This window comes from Saccoglossus kowalevskii, chromosome 21, assembly GCF_978046115.1.
Source record: "Saccoglossus kowalevskii chromosome 21, keSacKowa6.1, whole genome shotgun sequence".
Classification (NCBI taxonomy): domain Eukaryota; kingdom Metazoa; phylum Hemichordata; class Enteropneusta; family Harrimaniidae; genus Saccoglossus; species Saccoglossus kowalevskii.
In genome coordinates this window covers 17,128,557-17,156,155 of record NC_140661.1, presented here as the reverse complement: position 1 = coordinate 17,156,155, position 27,599 = coordinate 17,128,557, and the positions used below count along the sequence as shown (strand labels likewise).

The following is a 27,599-nucleotide window of genomic DNA, read 5'->3' as shown; positions in this document are numbered from 1 at the left end:
AGAAACAGGGGTACTCGAACTTGTTTTCATAGAAACACAAAGGACTATGATAGTGTTAAACACCACTTTGGGGGCCAGTTCAGAATGAACAACTTTCAAAATGCGTAAGTCCTAAAAGCCATGGGGCATCATGGTGGAATAATATAGCGTTAGATAAAACAACACAACGTGAATTAAAATTGCAGCAATATAAATACTCAAATCTAGCATCTTGAAATGATATGTCGTGGCGTCAAATAGTATGATAAATTATGGGATTAAATGTCAAAGCATGTTCTACTCTTTGTGTTCCTGTCAAAGTTATAAATATGTCATTTGATAGCACGTCATGTCATTTGACGCCACGCCGCGTCATTCATGTCATTTGAGTATTTAAATTGCAATTCCGTCGCATACCATTTTGTTGCTATGACATGCAGTTGAACAACGTAATATGTCATTGTCATATTAGTCCTGTCATTCCCGCCCATATGGCAGTTGAAGCAACCTGATTTGTCGAACGCGCTCTCTACCTACAAACTGAGAAAACACCATATATTGGGGAGTGGGGGGGTGGGGGGGGTCGCGGAACAAGGAAAGTGCGTCAGCTGTAGGTCGGGCGAGACCTTACCTATCACTTGCACAATGTAGGTGCATCTAAAGAAGCGCACACATCCGCCTCATCTCCGGACCCAGTCCTCAGACTGTAACGCCTTTAAACGCCCTCACGCGACATTACATCCATTGGGTTTCACCGCGTGTCGTTTTGGGGTGTAACGTAAACTTGCAGGCGTGATACTATGCTTCTTGGTGCACAAATCGTTGTCACAACAATAAAATTCCCTTCTATCGACTATCAGCAAATTGACATGTTTGTATTTTCAGCTATAACAGAGCACAGGAGTATTTTTGCACCCCAGTCTCGCTACTTCCTGGAAAGAAGTCGGCTATATACTAACAAATTAGGTTTGAGAACTGCCAACAGTCTATATTAACACCTTTATTATAATATATAAGACTGAAAATTAATAATTTGGGAGTTTATTCATATCTTTTTTTTTTCATAATATGGGGAACACATTCTTAAATAATAGAATTAGTGATAGTCGTTAGCTGCGAGTGAAATGTAACTAAGAGGTAAAGAACCAACAATATTGATGGTATCAAATGCTGCTTATTTTCTGGTGGTATAATATTAAATCGTTACAGTTCAGGCACCATCCTGGTGATATTTCGATTATGTATAAAGTCACTCGAATTTGCATATTGAGCATATAACCAGAACATCTGTTAACATTCTGTGTACGTGGGTGGACTTGTATTACACACGTGCTGTAAACAACAGTTAATCGACCAACCGTACCGTCAAGCTGTACTGCAGACAACATCCTAAACGACGAAATAGTCGCTAATAGTCGCCAGTATCACAACAGCGGTGTTATAATTAGAGGTGACCATAACGGTCGTACAGAAACATAACCGATTGATTATGTCTACAAACATGACTTGATTCCAACAGAGAGGGCGTCGTTTGAATCTGAGTTCAGTAACTGTGGCCGCGAATCTGTGTATTTGCCGCACCGGGAAAAGAAGATAGTACAGGGACTTAAATAGTGGCTACTTCACGTTCGTATCCGGCCAGGTATTTGGTGTTATATTGTAAGAAAAAAAACTGAATTTGGTCGTTTAAAACAATTGTTTAGGTGGGAGGAGTCCGATCATTTTCCCATATGTTTTGATTTACTGTGGATAGGGAATAACTATATTTTCGGCGTTCGGCATAATATTTGTATCTATATAATTCGTAAACGACTTCACAGATTGCTGGATTAGAGATAATACACATATATACATATTCATATATAGACAATAGTTGGCTTTTGGCTTTGACATTTTTTATGAACGATTAAGGACTTCGGTCAAAAAGGGTTAATGATTTTCCCTCTGTGAAAACATTAACCAGTTCATTCATGTTCGCATGTTTGATAACTAATCGAATACATTTATTGATCCACATTCACGTAAGCATACGTCATCGACATTCCTTTCAAGTTTAGTTTTCATTATTATATCATGGTCCAGTGCGCATGCGTATGTGTATGATGTGCAGCGAATCGGGTCTCAGACTGCCTATTGACTGGCGGAATACGACGAGTTTAAAAAGCTGTACAATAATACATACGATTTCATCTCTTATAAAAAAAATCATACAGACTTTATTATATGGAGTATTTTTTATGTGTTTACATGCTCTCGGTGTTAATAATATAATAATTCATACGTCCAAGTAAATTGTAACAAATTATATGGAATTATATATAACTAAAAGTTTCATGTATTTAAAATTATAGGACTTCTCGCGAAGTTTCCAGCAACTATTTTTGTGTCAACCAACTGCAATGGTGGCTCTAAGCTGTAAATATAAACAGGGAATAATTACTAGACATTCAATATTAAGGGCGGCAGTCGTTGTGCCGCGTCCTGTTCGATATGGGACTCATAGCGACGTATACAACGCGTGTAAAATACATTGTTTATTTACATGAAATTCGAACACGCGATGCGCGACGACCACCGCGCTTTAACATTTTTACATGCTAAGGAACAAACAAATTTTATGTTTTCCTTCCAAGCAATTATTTTTTTTATTCATGGGTAACATTCTTTCGATGTTGCTAATTTGCAAAGCTCATGTATTGACTCGAATCACGATAGATTCTTTATTTGAATTTGTGGTTGGCAATAATTTATAAAAAAAAGTTAATAGTATGTTTACATGTGGCACATTATGTACATTGCGTATTGTTTCATAAAACTCTCTGTTATTCAACGGAGGAACATGTTTACGCCTTGATGGACATACACACTACTGTAAAAATAATGTAAGACTATGAAATTATTACGCAAAGTATGCACGAAGACAGTACTGTAACAGCGGGAGTATCGTTCAACTTTGCGGTATCCTCGTGATAACATTATTATTGTACGACTTTTCATCTCAAGGATACATCATGGGAATACCGAAATCCAATAAGTTTAGAACAGAATCAGCAAACTTCTTTGTATGGGTACTGTCACACCCTTGTGGCTGCCATGTTTGTTTTTATTATTAGAGACGCTTACGCGCGTAATCGTTCCATATTTGGAATTGCAAAAAAACAGTACAATACCGCAAAATTACGACACGATGTAACGTTATGGCGTTACGGAGACAGATGTATATTAATAACATGTTAAAGCGCGGTGGTCGTCGCGCAGCGCGTGTTCTAATTTCATGTAAATAAACAATGTATTTCACACGCGTTGTATACGTCGCTATGAGTCCATATCGAACAGAACAATGTACACTGTACAATGTTATATATTAGCACGATTTTATAATATTATTCGATACGTAAAAATGCAATTCTTTTTTTTTTAAATAAACCTTAAAATCATGTGATTTTAAATATACAGCATATGCGTTTTTCAGATTCCCACGAATCAGCATAAGAACACCTAATTACACGAAGAATACTTTCATGAGCCAATCAGCGACGGCCTTACAGTTATAATCATAAGGGTTGAAAAATATAATGTGATTACATGCTTAATATATCAATATTTGAAAATGCAAACTCACCAGTTTCTGCAGCAACTATAGAACTGGTGCTGGTATGTAAGGAAAACAGAATTAGAATATGAACGATTAATCATCCAGGTAGTTGTTTCAATAAAAACAAAGAAAAAACGTTTTAATATGATTTTTTTAGTAAGTAGCCATTAGACAGAGTTCCGAAATTGTAATAGTCAACGAAAGTTTTGAACTATGAAAAGACAAAATTCAGAGTGTAAAGAATGGGAAAAATACTTGATCTGGTTGCAATGGAAATTTGGAAAATTGATAACTCAAAAGTTCAGGGGCGACTTATTATAATTTACTACGGGGAATCACACAAGAACACACGATTATAATTTACCAAAGTTCTGAATACGGCTGACATAGTAACAACAAACCCACGCTAGACTACTCGGGCAGTTCAAATGTAACCAATTTACCGCATCTTGGTGTATTCACAACTTTTGAAAATGTACTAAACAATAAGAACATCGTTATAACAGTTATTGTTGATACTAATTGATTATACTAATTAAGATACGTATTTTGCATCTATGGCCGTGACGGAGAATTGTGTTTCCAATTTTACAGAATTATCAGAAATTAGAAAGCTATATATAACATTACAATATCGATGAATTATGTTAAACAAACCGGGTACTTACACAAATGATGCCTATACAGACAATCAGTAGCCCAGCTACCTTGATGATGCAAAATCTGAAATGATAACAAAAGATTATATTACTTAAATAATCAACTAATAATTTATCTATTGGCGTGAGGCGGTTAATGTTTGGCAACCGTGTGTTAACAGGCCATCCCATTATAAACCGATACGTGAACGTTTCGTTCAACATTTGCGTATTTTCCTCTAGCACATTGTTATACTCAAGAAGTTGCGCCCACACAATAGTGGGCAGTTGCGAACATTTGCATTTCATGTGAGGTGATATACTCAACTTTGACCTTGTACGTGTGGTGCAGCGGTTTTGTAAAAAAATCTAAGTGAACCCAAAACGTAAGCGTGGTACTATATTAATAACACCCTTCTGAAAAATACCACTGAAATTATGGGAGTCTATTTTTTCCAACAGTTGTACTTTCATACCCGCCATCTTTATAGGTGAATTATAAAATAGAACATACACAATTAAAGACACATTCCTTGTTTTTATAAACAGTTAGGTAAATTATCACATTCAATCTCACTTCATATAAAATACAATGGGTTTCTATCAGATGATTGGAAACATATGGGTATCAGGATAACAACACAATACTTTAGAATAACGCTATACAATAAAGATGAATATAATTATGTACTCACTCGAAAAGATATGCAATATATACAACGTGATAAAAATAAGTACCTGTATTTCCTGTTAGTCATAAACAACTCAGTTTGATAGGCGTTCATCGACCCACCTGTTTTAATATTCATTTATTAATATATTGTGGGTGGTAATTCGTAAATACGCCAAATACACTGTGGTGGACTTTATGTGATGAGCACATTCATTATCCCCTAAAGTTCTTCATTGTCTGTTATCTTGCAGCATATAAGATGTAATTAAATTGAAATAATATGATTACATTGTATTATGAATTTATATTTGAACTAGTAGTTTCATAGAAGGCTTGCACACTAGCGCAAAATTAATTCACTTTGAAAAATTAAATAAGCAAATTTAAAAATGAAGAACTATGAAGAAAAATAGAAAGAAATGTGATACGGTGATAATAATGAAAAGAAGTGTTTATATCTAATACAACTAATGTTTTAAAATAAATATTAGATTTAATTTCAATCTCGTTGAGTGTTTTGTTTTTGTGCGTACGTCAAGTATTTCTGAAGTTCATTTGCTTAACCGAATCACTGTGATGCAAGTTCACGACAACTTCCGTGTCACGTATTCACATAGCCGCCTTGTCAGGTGGAAACGTACAATGTCTTCCCATTTAATGCCAGCTCTATTTAAAATTACACATTTTGATTGAACATGCTATACAAATATTTACACAAAAATCCCCTGATAGTGTTAAACAACGCAGTTTTTACTTGACGTAACTGCCAAGCGCTGTGCCACGTGCAATCTACCCCACTAGTGAGTATGCTTTCTCCAAAACATTGCAATTATGCTTCATTTTTTTATTACTAACACTGCCATGGACGTGTTACATTGTAGAATATAACTCGGCTCACATTGCGAATCTATGTGTTGAAATTCTTTTGTTTAACAATGGCTGGCTAACATGATAAATTTACTGTCTCAGCCATCAATGTATTTACATTTCATTGTGTAAAAGTGTTTGACTGAAGAAATAATTTTACGGCCTTCGACTTACATGCGTAGCCCAGGGAAAATGTTCAATATATTTAAAAAAATACACTTGTTTGAATCACTGCGCTCTATTATTTAAATAGATATTTTTGGTGGTCTAAACAATTTTCAGATATTTAAATCAATGGTATCGTAAATCGGGTGTGGTCCTGGATTCTGAGTAATCAGTGTCAAGAGATAAAGAATGTCGAATGAAAAATAATCTCTTAATAACAACATACTATTTTTTCACTGTATTTCATGAGCAAACATATTTTCAGACATGACGAGAACTTTTATATATAATTTGACTTTTATTGTTTATTGAAAACAAAATGTTTATGTTACTCCGGTAGTTTGCTAAAAAGACGCCAAGTCGCATCTGAACTACACTATTCACCGACATTTGCATATCCGGCATTATCATCGACGCATGTAGGTATCAGAAATTAACAATTGAAGACAAACCTCTTGTTTAAATAGACTGGCACATTTATTGTTTTTATTTGTTCTTGTTTTGTAAACTCTTACAATTGGATAGACCTAAACATCATCTAGTCAACAAAGCGATTGTTTAAAAAACACACATTTGTGATGGTACGAATTATGAAAGTTGCTCACCCAACAAACAAGCGGTTGTTATCCTTTTTTTTAATATAATTATATATGTCTTTAATTATTGTAAACACTCAGATAGATGAGACAATAATAGATATAAAACAACCAGTATTTTATTCATCACAAACATGTCTCATTGATGTTCATCCACCTGTTTCAAAAATAGACATATTACCAGGATATTGTACTTTTCTCTCAAACACGACAAATGCATGATTTATGACATCAATTTAAAAGAGATAATATATGCACATAGACTTAACTGAATTTGGATGATAAAGTTTTAACAAAACAACGATTACCCCCCCCCCACAAGATTACAACTGTAGTCGATTTCATGTAGGCTGGCATATAAGGAATAAATCCATGGCCGCGCACGGATTGTGAATAATTAAGAACGGACGTCACATAATACACATAATCACCTTCATTTATCTAATATACATATCAATACGCGTTCGTAATATCCGCCGAATACGGCAACCAGCCTGAGTATAGAGCAAGTAACGTGATAATCAATAATATCACTACTTAACAATGACATTTTCTTTCACTATGCCTACAACCTAAATTAGAAATAGCATACTGAGAGACAGAATTTACTAGTAATAATTATTATTATACAACTGTCAACGTAACGCCATAAGTTACAGCATGCCGTAATTTTGTGGTATTTTACGGGTATTTTCATCCTACCATATAAGGAAATGCGAATTCCAAATATGGAATCATTACTCGCGTAAGAGTCCTCTCATAACACAAACAAACATGGCTGCCATCGGGTTTAACTGTACTCCACACAAAGAAGTTCCCTAATTCTGTTCTAAACTTTTTATTTCGGCATTCCTATGTATCTTTGGAAGGAAAAAGATGTATAATAATAAGGTTATCCCGAGAATACCTCAAAGTATGCACTCAGACAGAACGCTGCTGCGCGTCGGTCGATACTCCAGCTGGTACACAGTACTGTCTTCGTGCATACTTTGAGGTATACTCGTAATAACCTCATATTCAATCGAATATTATTTGATAGCCAAAACAAATGGTTCATATGGCAATGTTGAAAGACAATTGTAATAATAGTTTTTAATTGTCGAACAATTTAATAAATACTTTTATAATATTTCAGTTTTACTAGAAGAAAACGTGGCTCGAATAAAGATGTTGCTGCTTTCATTGATTCTTAAATCACCATTAGTGGGTAGAGTAATAAAGATAGTAGTAGCAATTAAACAAAGTTAAAGGGGAACTAAATAGAGCCTATTTTGGTGTTTGTATTTATCAAGTTATGTATATTGATTATAAATTTGAAAAAAATGATAAAAAAAAATGATTATCTTCAGAGTTATGATGATTTAAATATGAGAAACCATAAACCTGCGAAGGACTTCCGTTTGCGCCATCTTGCCATAATAAAAACGCCCTCATGAGGTCTAAACAGGTAAGGTAACAAAGCATGATGACGAAATAGTATCTGATTAAATATAAGCAACTTAGGGAGCCATAGTTGGCTGGACAGGTGAATTGACTTATAGTCTAGGTTGTTTCGACTTTTACGTTAATGTTATTTACAAGCGTATCAACATACAAACATTATAGATGTGCGATTGATCGAGACAGGCATTTTGTTTTGTTTTTTGTCTAACTGTCTAATAAATGCTGTTTCCAGTACTGCACTGTGCGACGTGCAAATTATTCAAAGTATGGATGCTGGAGTATGCAATCTTGAGTTCGTAGGTGGTGGTGGAAACATTTTCGTCCATGTATTCACGGGGCTGCACTGGCAAATCATGGGACAATTGTCACAGGAACACCAAGCAGATTGTTCACAGACTTCCGTGTAATTTGAAATAAAACTATCATCCGAACAAGGGGCATCGTCGACGCTATACTCTCATCACTCACACTGGACTGATCTGAATCTTCACAGTATACCGTACTTCCCTGATCATAAGCCCGGAGGCATGAACGCGTAAGGGAAAAGTAAGGGGTGAGCTTGTACTCGAGGACCAACTCAGAAAACATGATGATTTTGTTTTGGAGTTAAACACTGTAACCATCTTGCAAACAACGAAATATTATCCAAAAAAATTATTCGTTCACCACGCCGGGCTCGGGAAAATAATACTTATTTTTGAAAAAAAAATGCGTCATTGATTTGAACGACACTTACAATGAAGAAACAAACATGTTCATAAAAAACACACACATTTTATTACAATACGATTTACATAGCGTCTGAATTTACGGTGAAATAATGAGTAGGGTCTGTGAGAAAACAGTGGACGAAGGCATTTATCATTATCTTCGTTTTGGTATGTTTTCGATCGTACCCAAACTCTCGACGTAAAGCAATTTTCCACCATGAGGTTTTTTAGCACGATTTGACCTGGAACAACTTCCTTTGACATAACAGGTCATGTCTTCAATTTCATTAACCAATCAAAATGATGTGTCGTAATGATGAAATTTTCCGATTATTGACGATGATTTTTTAACGCAATGCGGAAGTGAATTACCGCAATGTTAAAATGCGATCTGTAGCACTGATTGCAACGAAAAAACGATGATTTTTTCCATAAAAACTGGCGATTCGCAATTTCCGAAATATAAACGACGGTTAATAGTAACCGTGGGTAAACTGAGTGTGGAGGAAGAATTTAAACACCTTTCTCGGTCGCCAACATGTCTCATCGTTCAAACCCTAGGCCTTTCATGGTAGTCTCAAAGTAAACCATGCCCAATAACCAGGTACACGACTTAACGATCACATTTTTGTCTTTTCGAAAGCTACTCTCAAAGAAATATGGATTACTCCAGAATTGCAACATCGGGGTTCATCCTGAGTAAATGACAGAATAGAAAGGATGCGAACCACGTTGTGTACGTTCGCCATACACTCTGAATTTAATGCGAGTTTTCTCATAAAACTAAAAGCATGAACCAAACTACCATGCCAATCACGATTATTATGAAATGAAACACACCTTTTACACACATATTTTAAAGAATATCGTCGACGCCCAGTAAAAACACTCTTATAATCGTGAATGCTCTCAACTCGATAAATACCAAGTAAAAATATAGGGATGGGCTTCATACTCGGGAGGGGCTTACGATCGGGGAAGTACGGTACTTCAACGTAATTGGGCTTTCACTCTCAGAATACTGTGGTTCAAACGCATAAGGCTCTAACCCAAGTTTTAAAAAGCACATTGTGCATATACAAGTTGAGTTTATACTAGTAGTACACAGTGCTTGGCAGCATGAACGGCTATGTACAATAGCGTATACGAATGCGATCAGATACTAAAACGTCATAGCTTTGAAAAGTACCCGGATGTTAAATATGTTCGTGCCTTATTTATTCCCCTCCATGAATGGCCTCCATGGTGTTTAATTGCAAGCACTTCAAATGCCTATCCAAGCTACAGTTATAATTAAAACAAAATTAAACCACTGCAATATTATTTCGAATACAGTTTAGAATATACACAACTATAAATTAAGGCCGCATTTAGGTTCGCTTTAAGTAATTATGATTATTTTTCTGTTTATAGGTGTTACCCATTATGAAATATTTTTTTGAAGAATCAGTGTCAGAGAACAGGTAACAATTTAATTCCTTTAGGAACGCTTTTTATCATAATTCACTTTGAAGCATTCATTTATAACAAAATGTAATCGTTACAGAATTTAGAACAACTATAAGCACCCATTCTGTAACAACATATAATTTGTTGACCATACGTAACATTTTGGGATACAACGAAACCAATTTACCATAGGAACAAATGAAAAAAGGTTTCAAAAATCGCAATTTTGTCAAGGTTTGGTCATTTCCGGCAACTTAAAAACAATATTTATTATTATTATTAATAATTTTTATTATTTATTTTATTTGATTTATTATTATTTATGTTAATACTTACTTAACGTCAAAAATAACTATAATTATATAAAAAAACAGGAACTTATTTTAATCAGATTGGGTATAGAAAATTGTCAAGGTCGCCGTGGTAAACAGAAGCACATATCACAGTGAACGCATGATGATATTACAAACCAGAAAACGTGACTTTTTTATTTTATTATAAGGTATCATCAGACGCCCAGTAATTATAACGCCATACTATCTGAGAGCTGCCAGTGATTTCCCCCCAGAAAGTAAATACATGTAGAATTAATAAATACAACACAGGAATGTTGGATGTTATTATTGGCCTTTTTGTAACATTTTTCAATTCCTTAAACACCGCCAACGATGACCTACAACGTTGATTTTGTTTTCAATTGCGGTTTAGGAGCTAAGAAATAACCAGCCAACACACAACAAAGATGGCGCTAGCTGTCTGCAGGCTGCTGTCTGTTTCCGTCATACTTTGCAGTTTTTACAATTCGTTTGCCGAATTTCAACATAACGGGAAAAAGTGTGAGTATTTAAATGGTCATTACCAGAGCCTGGTACGCCGAAATATAACGTAGAACCTGTATTTGAATTACTTTTGTAAACGAAAAAAGTTTCACGTGATAAATCATACATGAATCCAACGGGTCTTTGAGGCTTACTTTCAATAGATAGCAGCGAAGCGACTGCTCTGCTAAGTACGACACCCCGATGTGGGTGTGGCCCAAGTCGTCTATAAACATATATTCACTGTGAGATTGTTCCGTTTATGTTGTGTTAATACAAACATTTAAACTTGTCCCTTTCTGGTGTTTTCAATCATTGCCAACGTATTCAATACACGGAAATAGCACATGTGTGTGTTTGCGTGAGTACAAGGAGCTGGTGAGAGGTGTCACGTGTTCTATTTATTTCAAACGATATTCGAATGATATCTGTGTAACATACATAATTTTACGGTTTATTGTAAATAACTTTCTATCTAATCCGTAGTTAAAGTACTTGAGCTGAATAAAGAAATCACTGTTGGTGATAATGAATTTGTTGTATACTGCTATCCGGGTGATACTAGTACACTCTCCAAATATGCTTATATTTTTGGTAGTGTGGAGGTATGTATGTAGGTATTTAATTTTACTTACTAAATAAATTTGAATTCAGCTTCAGCAATGATTGCTAGGTCTTGCCCGGTGTTTCGTAGCAGAGGGTGTTTCAACTACATGTCAGTATGCTTCACGAAACTTTTGGACAGCATTTAAGGTAGCCAAAAGAGAAATTTTCATTTTTTTCTAGATTTTTCAAAAATTCATAAAACGGTTACTTTTCACCCTGATACATCATCCCGGCTTTTCAAAAGATCAAAATTTCGGAAAGACGCTGCTCAAATTAGTGTTTTAAATGCTACATGTAACACAAATAACTGCAACTTCCGTTTCATGGATATTTGCATAATGTTTATCTGTTGTTGACGATTCTACCATAAAGGGTGATAAGCTTCCTGTCGCAAACAATGTGTGTTTATCCTACGTTCCATGTCAGCATTATTGTCAGTCAAGCGTTAGTCGGAAAAACATGAGTCATAACTGTCATGGAAGGTAAAAAGAGAGGAGATAGGATGACTTTTAATCCGATTTATTTCTTTTGTTTCAAGCTGACAATATCGCCTTATTGCTATTGTATATATTTCGTTTTACCCCGTCACCAGTACCGCTTATTTACTCAGCGAAATGGGATGAAGTCACATTTTTCGTGACTGGAAAAAAAAAATCACCGCCACGAGTGGCACTGCGCATCATCGATGAGACGGAAGAGTGTATGCGCAGAAAGGTTCACGTGACGTCATAGGTTATTGACAAGGTCTGACACCAGAAACGAAACACTCGTCAGTTGTTTTCCAGCGTGAGCGGATGATACACTGCTCGATCTCTGCACGTAAACTTGTTCCATTTTTAAAGACAAAAAAACTACACACCCGGTTGTCTCCCAGGTATTTAAAAAGCTCAAGTGGGACTTTATGTCAGGCACTTTCAGGTAAGCTTTGTCTTGTTTGTATGCGGTGATATGCAATGGTGAAAAAAACGAGATTTTTTCGCAATAGTTTCGCCATTTTGTTACCGCCTCGACACAACAAATATACTTATAAATACCTTGTGTGTGTGATCATATGGAAGGTGGTGCGATGTTAGAACCCTGGTGTGATCACGAACAGTTATTGTTGTGTCGGTTTTCTGATATGAGCATATAAATACATATTTTTCATTTTATTTTAAAGATTTTTACAGTTATTGTCCGCGATTGAAATACTCAAATAGGGAAAGATGTTGGGTTATGGTTATGTTGCTGTCTTGCTTGATAGTTTTACTGGTGCAGCAAGATTTGTTATGTTCGAATTGAGCCGACCCGAATATTAATTATTCACATAATCGCATTACGGAATTGTTTACCAAGTAAATAACTCGAAACGATCATCGAACAAGGGAGAACAGTAGCGTCCTATCTCCTCTCTTTTTACCTTCCATGATAACTTTACGCAACTTTCTTTTCAATTATTTTATTTTTCCAAACTTATTCTATTTTGCTAACGAAATGACGATGAAAAAAAAAGAAAGCGAAAAAGAAAAAGAAAAAAGAAAGTGACTTTGGGAAACCTTGGTTAAGGTCCACAGGTGCTTGTGTTCAACAGTCTTGTTGACCCAGTGAATAATTAACCCTTTTACAGTACTTTACCCATAATCCTTTGCGGGAGAATCAAGATGGTGGTCTACATAATACTGATATCAAGTGAATGAAAATAGCAGTGTTCTCCCCAAAGCGATTTAGCGTAGCGGGGCGGCTACTCTATTATTTATGCAGCTTCTCTGAGAGATTGCCTGCTACTCTATGGCATTTTCTGTTACTCTTTGTTTTAGCTTGTAAATACATGTGCGAACCTGTTAGTCAGCGTCATCAGCGTCCGGTACTGTGAGCCAAATCGGGTGTGAATGGAAACTGTGATTTCGCAAAGACAATGGACTAATACAGCTTTGTACTTTGACAATAAACACTTTCGCCCTATTTAATGGGGGTAATCGCGAGCATTTTCTCAGTAGCATATTTGGCTGGAAGAAGCAACGATGTCAAGCAGCAGAAATATATTACATTGTGGTTCCACGTAGAACGCTCTGCTGGGCCCCAGGTTCCAAGCGATAAACCCACCAGCAATGCGATCGCCGGTACCCCTGTCGGCTGTGGTACTAAACGTGTCCAAGATGATGTTACAACAAAAGGTGCAAAGAAAAGAAAGTCTGGATTTGATGCACAATGGACAACAAAATATACGTGGCTAAGAGAAACATCTGATAGCAAAGGTAAAAAAAGTATTTATTTGTAGCGTTTTACTTAGCGTATTTTGACCTAGTTTAGTGAACTTTTGTATGGCTTCATTTTTTGATGATCATCAAAACATTTTTTTTGGAAATGCCTTTTCTTTCTGGAAGTTCAAAAATTGTTGGCGATAATTTATCAAAATAACTGATACTAGTATTGTGTTTTGAAATAGTTGGGTAAATTTTATCGTGGCAATTTTTTAGATTTTAATAAAGTTTAGCGACTTTTCAAAATGGCAGCAATTTGTTTATTTTCGTGTTGATCGTGATGATATGTTTTAAATACATGTATTGATTCGCCACTATTTCTTATATTTTAGAAATGCTGTGTCACATACATGGAAAATTCAACTTAAAATCATCCAGAAATAGTTCTTTGGTGTGGAATTCTATGCCATGTATAATTATTACGAAATATGCTATCGATAAACGCGCACACTCGGAGATGCACAAGAAGGCCATGTGTCATTAGAAGTGGGAAGCAAAGAAAATCACGGCGTTCTCAAATGCTGCAGACCACTAGGCTTCCATGAAAGTCAGAAGAATCAACATTACATAGAAAGCACACAGCAGCAGATTTATGTAATCTTGTACATAAATTTGTTGAAAAATAAAGACACAATTTTATCCATGCAAGCCTGTCCTTATTCTGAGACATTTTTCTGGGGAGAACACTGGAACTGTTTATAAAAAAAACCTAAATTGCATTCTCCTACATTTGTGGAGCTTTTACATCTTGGAGCATACATGTAATATGTTTTGCCAGTCTTTTTCATTAATTTTTCCTTTGACAATTAAAATTTTATTCATGTAAAAATAATTGGAAGAAATTTAGTATACCAAAATTAATATTTTTTTTTCTATTTGGTTGAAAGCTTCTTAAAACCATCTTGTTTATCCCTGTTCAAACAAAGTCCGAAAACTTATGGATTGACCTCAATGTGTGAGCATGCATGCATGCATCCAGCCATATCTCACATATGCTTTGGCTGACTGGCAAGCATCTTCTCTAAAACAAATGCAGTTCCATTGAGTTCAAGTTTAAACTTTGCACATATGTCACACATTAGGTCATACATATATTTTGCATCTATATTTATCAATACAGGGACTATGTCATTGACAATGACTTGTTTTTGTTCAGTTTTTGCCACCCATTTTTTTTATATCACAGGTGTCATTCAACCCAGTGTCAGGGGTCAATAATTATAATCTAATTGTAGCCGAGAATGAAACCATGGTACATATTTTAAAAGGAACACCTAACCCATTGACACAAGCGTGGAAACAATTATGGCTAAGTGTTTCGTCGTACCATCCATCAACAGAACACTTGAAACTCTCCCCTTTTACCAAGACCTGCTTTGGACTGGAGGGCAGTAACACAACTATCAAGACAAAGTTACGAAGTATGTTTATTTTACTTTTCTTCTGTACATATTGAATCTATATTGATACCTGTAAATAAAAGTGAGTCCTACTACTTTCCACGATTATGGAATGAATGTAGCACTATATTTTCTTGGTGAATTAATTTCTCGTGTAGCCAAAATAGTTGATGTTCTGAAACAGAAGTTTGCTAAAACACTAGGTTTGAAGCATTGAAATATGATAGTTATAATATCACAATAATTTGGAAATAGGTTTCAAGAGTATTTGGATCAAATGACATGCAACTGCAACTGGTTATTTAAATAGGCAATGTTTTTTTCAAAACAGCTAGGATAAAAAACTTGTTGTGAAATTGTCCACTCTGATTATTTTCTATAGATGCGATAGGACATTCAGACTTTATTAAATTTGTTATGTGTGAACTTCTGCATTTACTCTTGGAATGTTGTATGGAATTCTATTTATTTATAAGTATGAGACCTACCAATACTTGTGTACAATCTTTGGAATTTTCCTCTGTGGTCATTTATTTGAGCATAACTTTGATTGATTTTTTGAAAATGTCATAACTTTAGCAATTACTTATTGCAGTTATTACCTGCATGCACCTTTCAAACTGGCTAATAAATACATTTTATTTCGAAAAAAGATGCCTTATGACATCTCAGTATGTGACACTACATAAATCAGAGATATTACTAGCACTGTACCTAGATTATAGAAAGTGAAATACCACATAGATGTCAATCACATCCCATGGTACCAGTATGTGATGTTTGCATAAATCTAAATCGATAATAAGATATTACTAGCAGTGTATCTAGGCATATATACTTTTAGTGAGGAATGATACATAGATGTCTATGACATCCCATATTATGGGATGTTTTATAAATCTGAATGGGGAATGAGATATTACTAGCAATGCACCTAGGCACTTAGTGAATGGAATGCTGTACAGATGTCTATATTTGGAACACTTGCGTATAATGTTTACATTATTTTTGTATGGAGATATACGTGTATTTGGGATCTACTTATATTTGTGTGGAAAATCACTAAGTTTTATGGACACCATAGTGACATTTGCTTCCATGCACTGTTCTTATTTTATTTTGTTCTTATTTGTTCACAGTGATTGATCCAAGGTACCTTGGTCTCTTCATTTTAGGGTTAATCTTGTTTTTTCAAGCAAACCGGCTTAGCAAGTGAGTATAAAAATATATGCATGCGTTTCCTGTCTGTTCCACCCTGCCTTTAATTTAAATTATATAATAATTACATTTTTTTGAATGGTCTCTTTATCTCTAAATGTAAAATGAATCAAAATGTGTTCATCATATTTGCTATATTTGTAGTTCATCTGCTTGTTTAAGTGGTGGAGTACTAGGAAAAATGCTGTCTTTCGTTTGTAGATAGCACATGCACTTCTGTAAATAAAAGAGCTGTGTCTATGTTCAAATTAAGTATACAATAAATGCAACTGATAAGTGTTTCTTTTTAAGATGCACCTCAAATAGAGCAAATATGGTATAGAGTAGCACTGTCTTTCTATCTTGGATTAATGGTGTTTGCACTAGATTGCCTTTAAATCACACGAATCTTTAATGTTTCCATGCAGGAGTGCTCTATTCTACTATAGTACGGGGGTGTCAGCTGGTGTTGTTCTCTCTCTACTTATAGTTGTTTATGTCCTTGGAAAGTTTGTACCTGCAGTAAGTAAACACAAAATACTTAAATTACAGTCTGTGCTCAGCACACATTGGAATTTAAGGTAGACAAACAATGTGTTTTACATTTTATCACATGACCATAGGCCATATACCAATTCTAAATTTTAGTGCATTGTGGGATAGTTAATGTAGGTTGTGTTTGATTCGGTCAAAGCTATCTCATAATGCGCTACAATTTGGTATTGTGGTAAGGTCTATGGTGTATTAAATGTGATTATTCTGTGTGTGTTCAAATGGTACACGAAAAAAACAAGTTGTACAGCAATAGTGTTTTTATTACTGTAATCTGAGAATTTCAGACTGGATTACAAAAATTCACTACGTTCAATTACCCACCATAGACTCCGGTCAGTCAAAATGACTATTTTGAACTGTAGGCATTAATCTGGTATTCTGCCAATGACGGAGAGATAAAATCTAGGTCAGGGGAAGCCCCATGACCCCAAGATTTTTTTCCCTTACGCCACAAACTACGTGACCGTCATCCCCTCATATTCACTCTTTCTTTATCTCTTCACCGACGGGGATGAAGTCTAGCAGCTCTGCCTGGAAAGCCTGCATTTTCCTGTCCAAGTTTTTGGCTTGAGTTGCTACCGCCGCCACGGTAGCCGACACTGTGGCTGGTAGGATAAGTTTTTTTTATTATTTTCACCCCCATGTCGATTTCCCCCATTGTATGTACATGTGTAACAAAGAAAAACAAACACTGCGACACAATTTATCCACGTTGTTGGTTTCTTTGCGTCACCTTTTCCAACTGTATTTCGCTTCCCTCCTGCATGTCGTGTTCATTTTTAAGTTTTACCAATGTATTTAGAAATAGATAGATGTAATGACAGCACCAGAGGCTCGCCGCCAGTTTTGTCTCCTCGTTTTTCGAGGCAACTGTGCAGTGGTTTTAATCAGAATTTACCAGCATATAACCCGCATCTGAAATGCTATTTTGCCATGACTGCGTGCAAGGTTTGGGTTTTTGCCTTGCGTAAGTATTCACTAGAGTTCTGAGGCCTGGGATGTTTTTCAGAGCCATGCAAAATTGCTGAGACTGACCGTGTCGCTCGTATTTTCATAGCAAGGTCGCGCGTCCAGTAAAAATCTGTTAAAGTGAGTTGCTAGGCTCAGGCTAGTTGCACCGGGTCTTCTCTGGGACCTCAGGCACTGAATGCCAATGGGGATGCTGGCAGCCAAGCCTCCGATTTCGGGGCAGGGCTCTCAGGTCAGGGCACACGTTGCGCCTCGGTGAGCCACGTCGTTGGGGTGATGCTGAGTATCATCGATCCTAGTGATACAATGTATATACCCCCACCCTCGATCCTAAGGCAACCACTTACAGTTGCTTCAACTCTTATGGGATCACAGGCGCCTGGATCCAAAGCAACCCTGTTGGCACGTCTCTCCCTGTCCAGCCGAGTGTTGAGTGGGGCACAGGATGCGCGGATGGTGTTGATGGGCGGACGGTGTTGATGGGCGGACGTTGGTGGGTGGAGTAAATCTTATGCAACACTATTCGCTGGACTAAACGCTACCTGGTCGGTGTCGTTTCGGGATCAGACCCCAAAGTGTGAGGGATAAGACCAAATGCCTCCAACCTGATCCCAAAGCTGCTTCCCCAGATCCCGGTACCACAAATTTCTGTTTTGCAAACCGGGTAAAGGGGGACGGCTGCGTTCCATGGACTAGCCGATTGGGAGACTATTTACTGCTTTCCATAATCAGAGGCCGAGACCCCGAACAAGGGAAAGCCCCAACTGGGATTTGTTAGTTGTATTGAGCCTCTCCGATCAGCACCACTAAATTTTTTTGACGTGGAAGGCCCTCGCCTCAGGTAGGTGTTGGTCAGAACGAGGGGCATTGTCTTTCTCGAACGAGTGTGCCCCCATTATGGACAATCAAGTTGTGCTAAAGACACGAATCGGGTTTCTTACCAAGAACCAAATCCCAGGACACGATCCTCAGTCGATCGTTCTCCCCTGGCTGTCAAATATTGTCGGCCCGGAGGATCAAGAGGAATTGCTTCTCTGCCCGGTTCGAGTTGTTACTAAAACCGTACTAGGGATTCGAGACGGGGTGCCAAGTACATGTTTTTGTGTTACGTTCCAGGCAGGCAGGATAGGCTGTCCTCCCCAACTTCCATCGCCAGGTGGATTACTGCAACTGTATTAGAGCTCTATAATACTTTAACTTCCTCAACACAGAGCTTGCAGAAACACCAAGTATGAGGTGTGCGATTACCAGCGCTAGCGTCAGCCGCCCCCCTCTAACATATACTGAGGGCCGGCTTCTGGAGAACGCAAAATGTCTTTATCAACTACTACTACCTAAGAGACACCCAATCCATTGAGGAGGGCCTCTTTAGGTTGGGTCCCGTCATAGTGGGTCAGAGTCTGGTTGCTGACTCAGCCTGAATGACCACAAGGGTCCCTGGGCTATAAGTCGGTCTCAGCATCTTTGCGGACAGATTTCTCTACCGTCAACACTCCTTGGAAGTTTCCATGTCTCGCTTTTCGGCCTATGTCCTCATGCAGAACTGTTTCGGTATTTAGATTTCCTGGGCACACCAAACCCTGTCACCATAGCAGCATTTTTGGCTTTTTGCTCCGGGGACAGCACAGGCAAGATAAGACAACACCCTCTTTTGGGGTCTTAGCTAGGTGATGAGTGGTAGTTGTAGAGTGTATCATCCCGGATTGGGAAAAAAGACTTTCATCATTTTCTGTTTGCTCGGAAAACCCACCACCTATCGGCCTACAGTTCAAAATAGTCATTTTGACTGACTGAAGTCTATGGTGGGTAACTGAACGTAGTGAATTTAGGCAGAGGGTTCTTCAAACCCGCCTATTCACATAGTTCATACCCACTATAGACTCTAGCCCCCCCCCCCCCCCAACCAACCAACCCACTCTTTCCGTAGCATTGGTTCAGTCCTTGGTGTGGAGAGAAAGGAACCAGAGTGAATATCAGGAGATGATGGCACCGCCACATTACCTTGGTCACGTGTTTCGTGTCGTAAGAGAAAAAAATCTTGGGGTCATAGGACTTCCCCTGACCTAGATTTTATCTCTCCATCATTGGCAGAATCGCTGATTAATGCCTATAGTTCAAAATAGTCATTTTGACAGACCGGAGTCCATGGTGGGTATGAACTATGTGAATAGGCGGGTTCGGAGAACCCTCTGACTAAATTACTTGCATGGTGCAATAACAGTAACTTATAAAGTTTATGTTGAAAAAAAATATCAGTAAAAAGAATGATATTTCCAAAAATTTTGAAAACCATCAGCAGTTGTAAATGCGTGTTCATCAACACACTTAAACGCAACACATAATTAGCATAAATTAGCTAATGATTCGTAAGAGTAATTCTGTAAAATCACAATTTGGTTTTGTTTTGACAGTTGGAGTTGCTCATGTCTTATAAAGATTATCACCTGATACATAACAATTTACAAAATGTTACACTAAACAAGAATTGCGCATAAAATGAAACAATTTTCTCTCTTTCTAGATTCATAATAAATAAATTATGCATGACTATATTACTCTTCTCTTCACAGAGGAAGGCTTCTGTTGTTTTTGTTACATTTGGATGGTCATTCTCCGCTTATTTCTTCTCATGGCTTTGGAAAAAGATAATTATTGACAGAGTGCTGCCAGAAAGTACATACATGAGGGTTATATTTGCATACATAGCATTAGCAGCACTGATCAGTTTTGCGGTATGTTATCGATACGGCCCCGTAAAAGAGCGAAGGACGTTGAATTTGATACAATGGAGTATATGGCTGTGTTCTTGGTTGCTGATATTCAATGGAACTCAGATTCCAGAAGTCTCAGTGAGTGTTATTATTGCTCTGTGGCTCTGGACAATTCTACCTAAGAAATCATTTATGCATGCTATCCATCGGCGATGGTAAGTTTCATTTCACTATTGACCATTAATAACCTATATTGCTGATTGGTCAGCACTGACACATGTTCTAAGCAAAAAAAAAATATATAGGGTAAATACAGTATTAATGACTTGTATGAAAATATACAGATAGTTTGTTTAGGTTTTCATCTCCATTTGATGAACCAATATTAGATTTCAAATTCAACTTTGAGAATTCCGACTTAAACAATGGTTTGGCTTTGCTCCTGAAACCAACATGATTATTATTTTATGTGAGAGAGAATTATTTCAAGAGAATCAAGAAAGCAATCAGTATGTATTCCCTTACAGAAATTTAGGCCCTGTCACACACTTGTGTGGCACACATCCAGCAAACTCTTGTAATTCTTCCGGGCATGCACTTGTTTCACATGCAAAGAAGATCATGCCATGCACTCTGTCGCATATACACCACATTCTTAGTCGTATATAATGGGCCATTTGATAATAGAAATCCAAACTAGTCCTGATTCACGGTGTTGATGAGCTCATTCGTCCCACCATCCTTATCTAATTTCAGTAATAACTATTTCATACTGGCCCAATTTTTCTACCATATACAGTCAGAATTTCAAGTTTTTTTAGTCATACTGTTGGAAATCCAACCTCATCAACCGGTATGTGGCGAGATAAACTAGGCCATATTTTATTTAGTAGCCATAACTGCCTGGATTTCCAGGAATTTTTTTTACATACTCGTCTGGATTTCCAGATTCTGTTTCTCCATATACAGTTGGAATTCCGGGGTATTTTCCCCATCATACAGTGCTGGAAATCCGACCTCATCAACAGGGGGGTGCAGACTGGTAGATTTGGATATAATTTCATAATAAATTGAATATCGCATTAAAATAAGAAAAGATCTGATTGTTGCAGTAAAATCAAGACAAAGTCAGACAAGGCAACTTCTGCTCACTGACTGCAGCTTCAAATTTTCAAATGATTGCAGACATACATTGATAACTCTGTAAAAGACAGCAAAAATAAATTTGATTATGAGCCTAAAACAAACTCGTTCAATTATATGTAATTATTCATATATTATATGTAATTTGTAAACCAATAATCTTACATATTTGCATACAGCAATTTTTAGCTTCACTGTCTACAAAGTCGAAACAGCGGAGCTGTTCATATTACTGATTGTCCACCGTCGTCTGTCGTCGTCATCCGTCGTTGTCAACTTTACAATTTCAACTTCTTCTTCAAAACCACAAGTCAGAATGTTTTCAAATTCGATATGCAAGTACCTTGGATGGTTCTTTCTCAGATTGGTTCATTACATGTCAAAATCTCAAATTCTCTATTTTTGGTGAATATTTTTGGTAAAAAGTGATATTTTCGACTTCTTGTTAAAAACGGCAAATCCAATTGCTTTGATATTACATATATAGGTACTACATGTGGACCACTCTCAAATTTGTTCATTTGTATGATGATATCTTCAATTCTCTAATTTTGGTGAATATTTTTGTCATTTTTGGTAAAAAGTGATATTTTCGACTTCTTGTTAAAAACCGCAAGTCCTATTGCATTGATATTACATATATAGGTACTACATGTGGATCTCTCTCAGATTTGTTCATTTTGTAATGATATCTTTAATTCTCTAATTTTGGTGAATATTTTTGTCATTTTTGGTAAAAAGTGATATTTTCGACTTCTTGTTAAAAACCGTAATTCCAATTGCTTTGATATTACATACACTATTTCAAGTGCTTACAACTGCATGAAAAATCTGTGTCCCCTCTACATCTAGCCACAAACTAAAAATGTCTGCCAATTCATATTGAATCTGACCAATGAATGAGCTTAGGAGTGTAATGTGAAATAAGCTCATGACCTCTTACACTTAGCATCAGATCAAATGGAAATTAATTATTGCTGTGTTAGACAGCAAAGTTTATAAATAAATCTTGATGCCACACACAAAATATGCTATTGTTAACACGTGGTGCACATACAGTGCAAATGGTGTGCACAGTACATTTCCATAAACAAACATGAGTACTTGCATGTGAAACAGGTGATGTATATTGTGTTTTAAAATCATTCCGTTGGCCGTGCACTGTCAAATAACATGTTTGTCAATTATTAAGCCATTTATCAACCTTGATCACTAATTTCCACATACTGAATATTGACTTTCACTTTAATAATTGTGCATTTATTTACCATGATCCTGAAATTTAAATGTGCCCACCATCTTTTCAAACTTGTATTCGTTTTTTTCTTTTCTCAAGGAGAGTCTGGTTTCCTCCTCGAGTCAGGCTGCTCACAGAAGAGGAGTACATGATTCAAGCTCACAGAGAAACACAAAAAGCTCTAAGAGAATTAAAGCAATATTGCAGAAGTCCAGACTGTGATGCTTGGAAAGTAATATCAAGGTTGGATTCTCCATCAAGGTACAAATTTAGATTTTCTTAATGTTCATAATTTGGGATTTGTTGGTATCGGGGTTCATACTGTCAGGGGATCTATGCTTGAAAAGTTCTGGAATTTGTAAGGTGGAAAAATGCCTGCGAGTCCCGCAAAATGAGCATAGCATAGAAAGCCATCACTGCTGCAAAGTTTATTGAAATCACCATTAGGTACTTATAATTTGGTCTCTGTCCAGCCAGCCGTCCGTCCGTCCGTCCGTCCGTCCATTTATGAATCCTGTGTACCAAATCTGTTCATGTGCCTAGTACTTTATCTGGGACATATGCACAATCCAAAATAGCCATTTTCTTTTTTGAAAACGTTTTATCTCATGCATACTTTGTCAATTTTTCTTCAAATTTGGTATGTACATTGTACATTTTAGATTACATGTCCGCGACGATTTATTTTACAATTGGATCAAAGATGACCGACTGGCGGCCGTCTTGCTTTTTGGCCATTCTAATATACAATGTACTGTAAAATGACTAATTTTCACTGGGTTTAAATTTCACTGATTTACCATTTCAGGCATATTCAGTGGGTTTTAAATTCACGGTTTTGTCATTTAGATAATGTGTTCTATGCTAAATTTTACATATTCACTGTGTTTTAATTTAGCGCATTTTTCCAGTCAGCGAAATAAGCTAAATTAAAACACAGTGAATAATTACCCCCTTTACAGTATCTCCAAAGCTTAGGGACCATTTTCATTCATATTGGGCATATACATCATATTGTAATACATGCTCATGTCAGTTTGTTCCATAATCTGATCAAAGATGACCTTGTTTTTTTAAAATAGTGATTTATTGGTTTTTGTTCAAATTTAATGCAAACATTATACATGTTGAGATACATGTCCATGATACCCAGCCATTTATTTATTCTCAATTACTAACTATGATTTTGGTCTATAATATTAATTTTGACATGAATTAATTTCCCCTAATTCCAACAGGGACTAATTCTAACAATGACTTGTCATAAGAGTTTTGACACTAAGGCAATAAACTCCTGGAAAACTTCTGGTGTTGCAGTTATCAAAATAGTGAAAAGACATTGTCTGAGCTAAATATACCCTTGCCCACACAATTATTATTTCCTGAATTATACAGTTTGTATTTGTTAATCAGAAAGTAAACCATCTTTCAATTCTTTTTCAACCAAGCCCTGCAAATTGACAATTTAATTTCAGGTTTGCTAAATTTGTAAGTGGTGATGAGCTGCATATCACAGACAACGAGTATGCAGCGCATGTAGTGGAGTCTGATATTTCATTTGATCTACCACAAGATGACGAGGAGGAGGAAGAGATGGAAGCACCTATGACATCTGACAGTGCAGAAGATACTATGTAATCAACTGTCAACTAAATTGTGTGCAATATTGTTTTAAACTGTACCCGGTGTTTACTCGCCAGGTTTGATCAACACATTAATCAGTGGACGTAATAACAAAATCATTTGTGTGGGGTGTTTAACAGCACGTGATCAGTGATGTATCCAAGAGTTCTTGCTTCCTTTACTTGTAAAAATTACTACAATTTGAACAGCTAACTAGGTCTAATGTACAGATGTTTTATATTTTACTGAAAGTCTTACTTGTCTTAAAAATGTCATAATCTAACTTTCTTGCAATTTTTAAAATCTGAAAAAGTCTGATATACGAGAAATATTAATTTAATTTGAAAAAGTCTGAAAACTAGTAATCTCAGCAATTTCTAATTATTTCATCTGGCTTTGATTGAAACCAATTGTGCCATATCGATTAAATGTGATGTGCAGTGTGGTTTCTGATAAATGTTTCTTTTTATACGTTTGTCACTAAATCAGCTCTTAAATTCATAAACAAATTGGTTTTATAAAGTCCATAAAAGGTTTGAAAACCTGTGTAACAGTACATCAATCGCAATGGTACATGTTCAGTTCACCACTTAGAGATGAAAAATAAAAATGGTTTTTGTCTGTAAACCGCTCTGAAAACTGGTTGACCTCATGAAAATATAGTTGAACACTCTGAATGTCAAACCAGCTTCTGGCAATTTTCACATAATAACACGCACCAGTCAATCATGTCAGAAAAAACACTTTCTTTGTGAAATTCAGTAGTATTGCAACTGATGCTAGAAGTGGATCAATTTTACTTCATTGCCTGTGATTCGAATACATTGTTTTTGTAAGCTAAATAATACTGGTAACGTGTTTAGCCACTTCACAAACTGATAAGATAGCATTATGAACAAATCATAATTTGTTCAGATTCATGTTAGCATGTGCCTGTGGGTGATGATTTTTTCATTTTTATTCAATAGTACATATAATTATCTCCTTCAAAAAACACATGGTTTGAAACAAAACAGAATGTAAAATATAGGTGACTGGCAAGGATTTAGGAGATTGGAGCACTGTTGTATGATCAATTTTTAATAGCTGCAATCATACTATAATAGAGGTGGCTAACATGATTTCCATAAAAAAAAATACATTTGCCCCAATATTTTGAGTTTTAAGTTATCTAATCGGTATGAAGTTGTATTTGAAAATGATAGTGTTTGTTTTGAATGCAGAGAAAGCACTCTATAGCCCCACAATCGAGATGAGAAGCTGCAGTTGCTATTTTACTTAGTTAATACTTATTTTGATTTTTTAATGCAAGAATGTTTTCTTTTTGCTGAAAGTTTCCCAGGCCTTAACCAGATTTTCAAAAATAAAAGAATAGTTTACAAACAGCATATCAGAATTACAAAATTACCTTAGGTAGTAGTTTATTTTAAATGTGCTCACTTTTACTGTTAATTTCAATGTGTAATATCATTAAAGCTTGTCTGTTTCAATCTTTTTTAAATCGGAATTTTGAGGTCATAGTTCAATGTTGCTGAACAGATCTTTTTAATAGTTTGTGCCTAGTAATGAAGTGCTTCTCTGATGAAGGCAAGTGTAAACGATGCAAATGTGTAGTTGTTTGTTAATTAGAATACACAAATCTTGAAAAATGTAGACAACTACAGGTTAAAACAGTATTGACACATCACTAACTCTGTCATATCACAGCAGCTGCTTCATCCATAGAGCGATGCAACTTTTAGGAATGGTCTATTTACTACATGCATACATGCACACATACAGAGCTTGAACTTATGGAGATATCAATAATTGCCTCATTACTGTAGGAGTCTTCATTTAAATAATACAAATTGTTATTATTCCTAGGTTATGGTTAATAATCAGATTCTACTGCTTCCAACATTTTGTTGGGTCTTATCCGCAAATCTGAAATTCAGGCCCTACATACAAATACCATATTCTTTGTACCTGTGAAGGCTTGTATGTTAGAACCAGCCATCAAAGTTGTCAGTTATATTCAAGAGCACTCCATAAATGGGTCAATCATATGCTATCTTCAGTATTGCATATGAAATTCTGTGTCAATCGAAACCCAGTTTCAATTATGCACAGTTGCCTGCAGTTGTACTTTGTTCAGTGCAGTTATTTTCAGCTCATGCAGTTATACATATGTGATATTGTCAATGCCTTTAATTAGTATGCTTCTTAAATTTTAATATTTAATCGTTTTGATTTGTAAGTTCTGAAATAAAATATATTTTTTATATGACTATAAAGTATGAGGTCTTTTTCTTTCATTGGTGCATTGTGGCACTTTGGTTTATTGAATACTTAAAATACATAGTTATATATTACTGCTAAGGCCAGACTTTTATTATCCCTTGTTTCGCGAACCCGACGAATGAACAGGAGCCGAAAATGAAATAAAAATAAAATTTTATTTCAGCGTAATTTCTCACGCCCACTGACTTGTAAGTCCAAAAAAAATGATTGGAAGGTATCTAAGTGCCACCGGCGATAATTAGTGCAAGTTGTGATTTAATTAGAAAAGCGAATTGGATTGTAGCAAAATCAATGTTTATCAACACAAATGTTGTACTTGCGCTGCGAACGTGACGAGAGTATCGGTGTTCTCTTTTAATAGGTGCCCACTTTGAAAATTTGAGAACGCGTCATAATTAAGGAATTTAGTTGAATTATTTGCAGAAGAAAAGTAACTCCATGCTCATAAAATACAAAATATCAGCGAGTGATAGCCTAATACTCTGAAATATTCAGAATCAGAACGAGAGAATCTGACTGATGACATCGCCCTCTACTGACTGGTACGCACGGCTTTGATCTGCCTCGCCGTCCAAGGGCGCAATTCATTTACGTAACATTCGTTGTAATGTAGTGGGGATCGGCAAGGTTTTTATTTTTTTTTTTATCCAATTATTTTATTTTCGTAATGTAATTTAAATAAATAATAAAAAACGTAAATTT

General features: G+C 36.1%; 1 protein-coding gene across 1 annotated transcript; it reads left to right on the top strand.

Moving 5' to 3' along the window:
* Positions 1 to 10,821: 10,821 nt before the first annotated feature.
* On the top strand, positions 10,822 to 26,890 carry LOC100369351 (nuclear envelope integral membrane protein 1-like). Its single transcript, XM_006825469.3, has 8 exons — positions 10,822 to 10,951; positions 11,420 to 11,538; positions 14,966 to 15,200; positions 16,319 to 16,391; positions 16,805 to 16,898; positions 20,471 to 20,826; positions 23,091 to 23,252; positions 24,467 to 26,890. The coding sequence occupies exons 1-8, from the start codon at positions 10,858 to 10,860 to the stop codon at positions 24,627 to 24,629; spliced, it is 1,296 nt and encodes a 431-aa protein (XP_006825532.1). The 5' UTR covers positions 10,822 to 10,857; the 3' UTR covers positions 24,630 to 26,890.
* The last annotated feature ends 709 nt before the right edge of the window (positions 26,891 to 27,599 follow it).

What these genes read in the sequence shown, in the direction of transcription:
- LOC100369351 (XM_006825469.3), top strand. Translation starts at nt 10,858, where the DNA reads ATGGCGCTAGCTGTCTGCAGGCTGCTGTCTGTTTCCGTCATACTTTGC. An exon ending in TCAACATAACGGGAAAAAGT is followed by an intron (nt 10,952 to 11,419) that starts GTGAGTATTTAA and finishes TCTAATCCGTAG; the next exon opens with TTAAAGTACTTGAGCTGAAT. An exon ending in CAAGCAAACCGGCTTAGCAA is followed by an intron (nt 16,392 to 16,804) that starts GTGAGTATAAAA and finishes GTTTCCATGCAG; the next exon opens with GAGTGCTCTATTCTACTATA.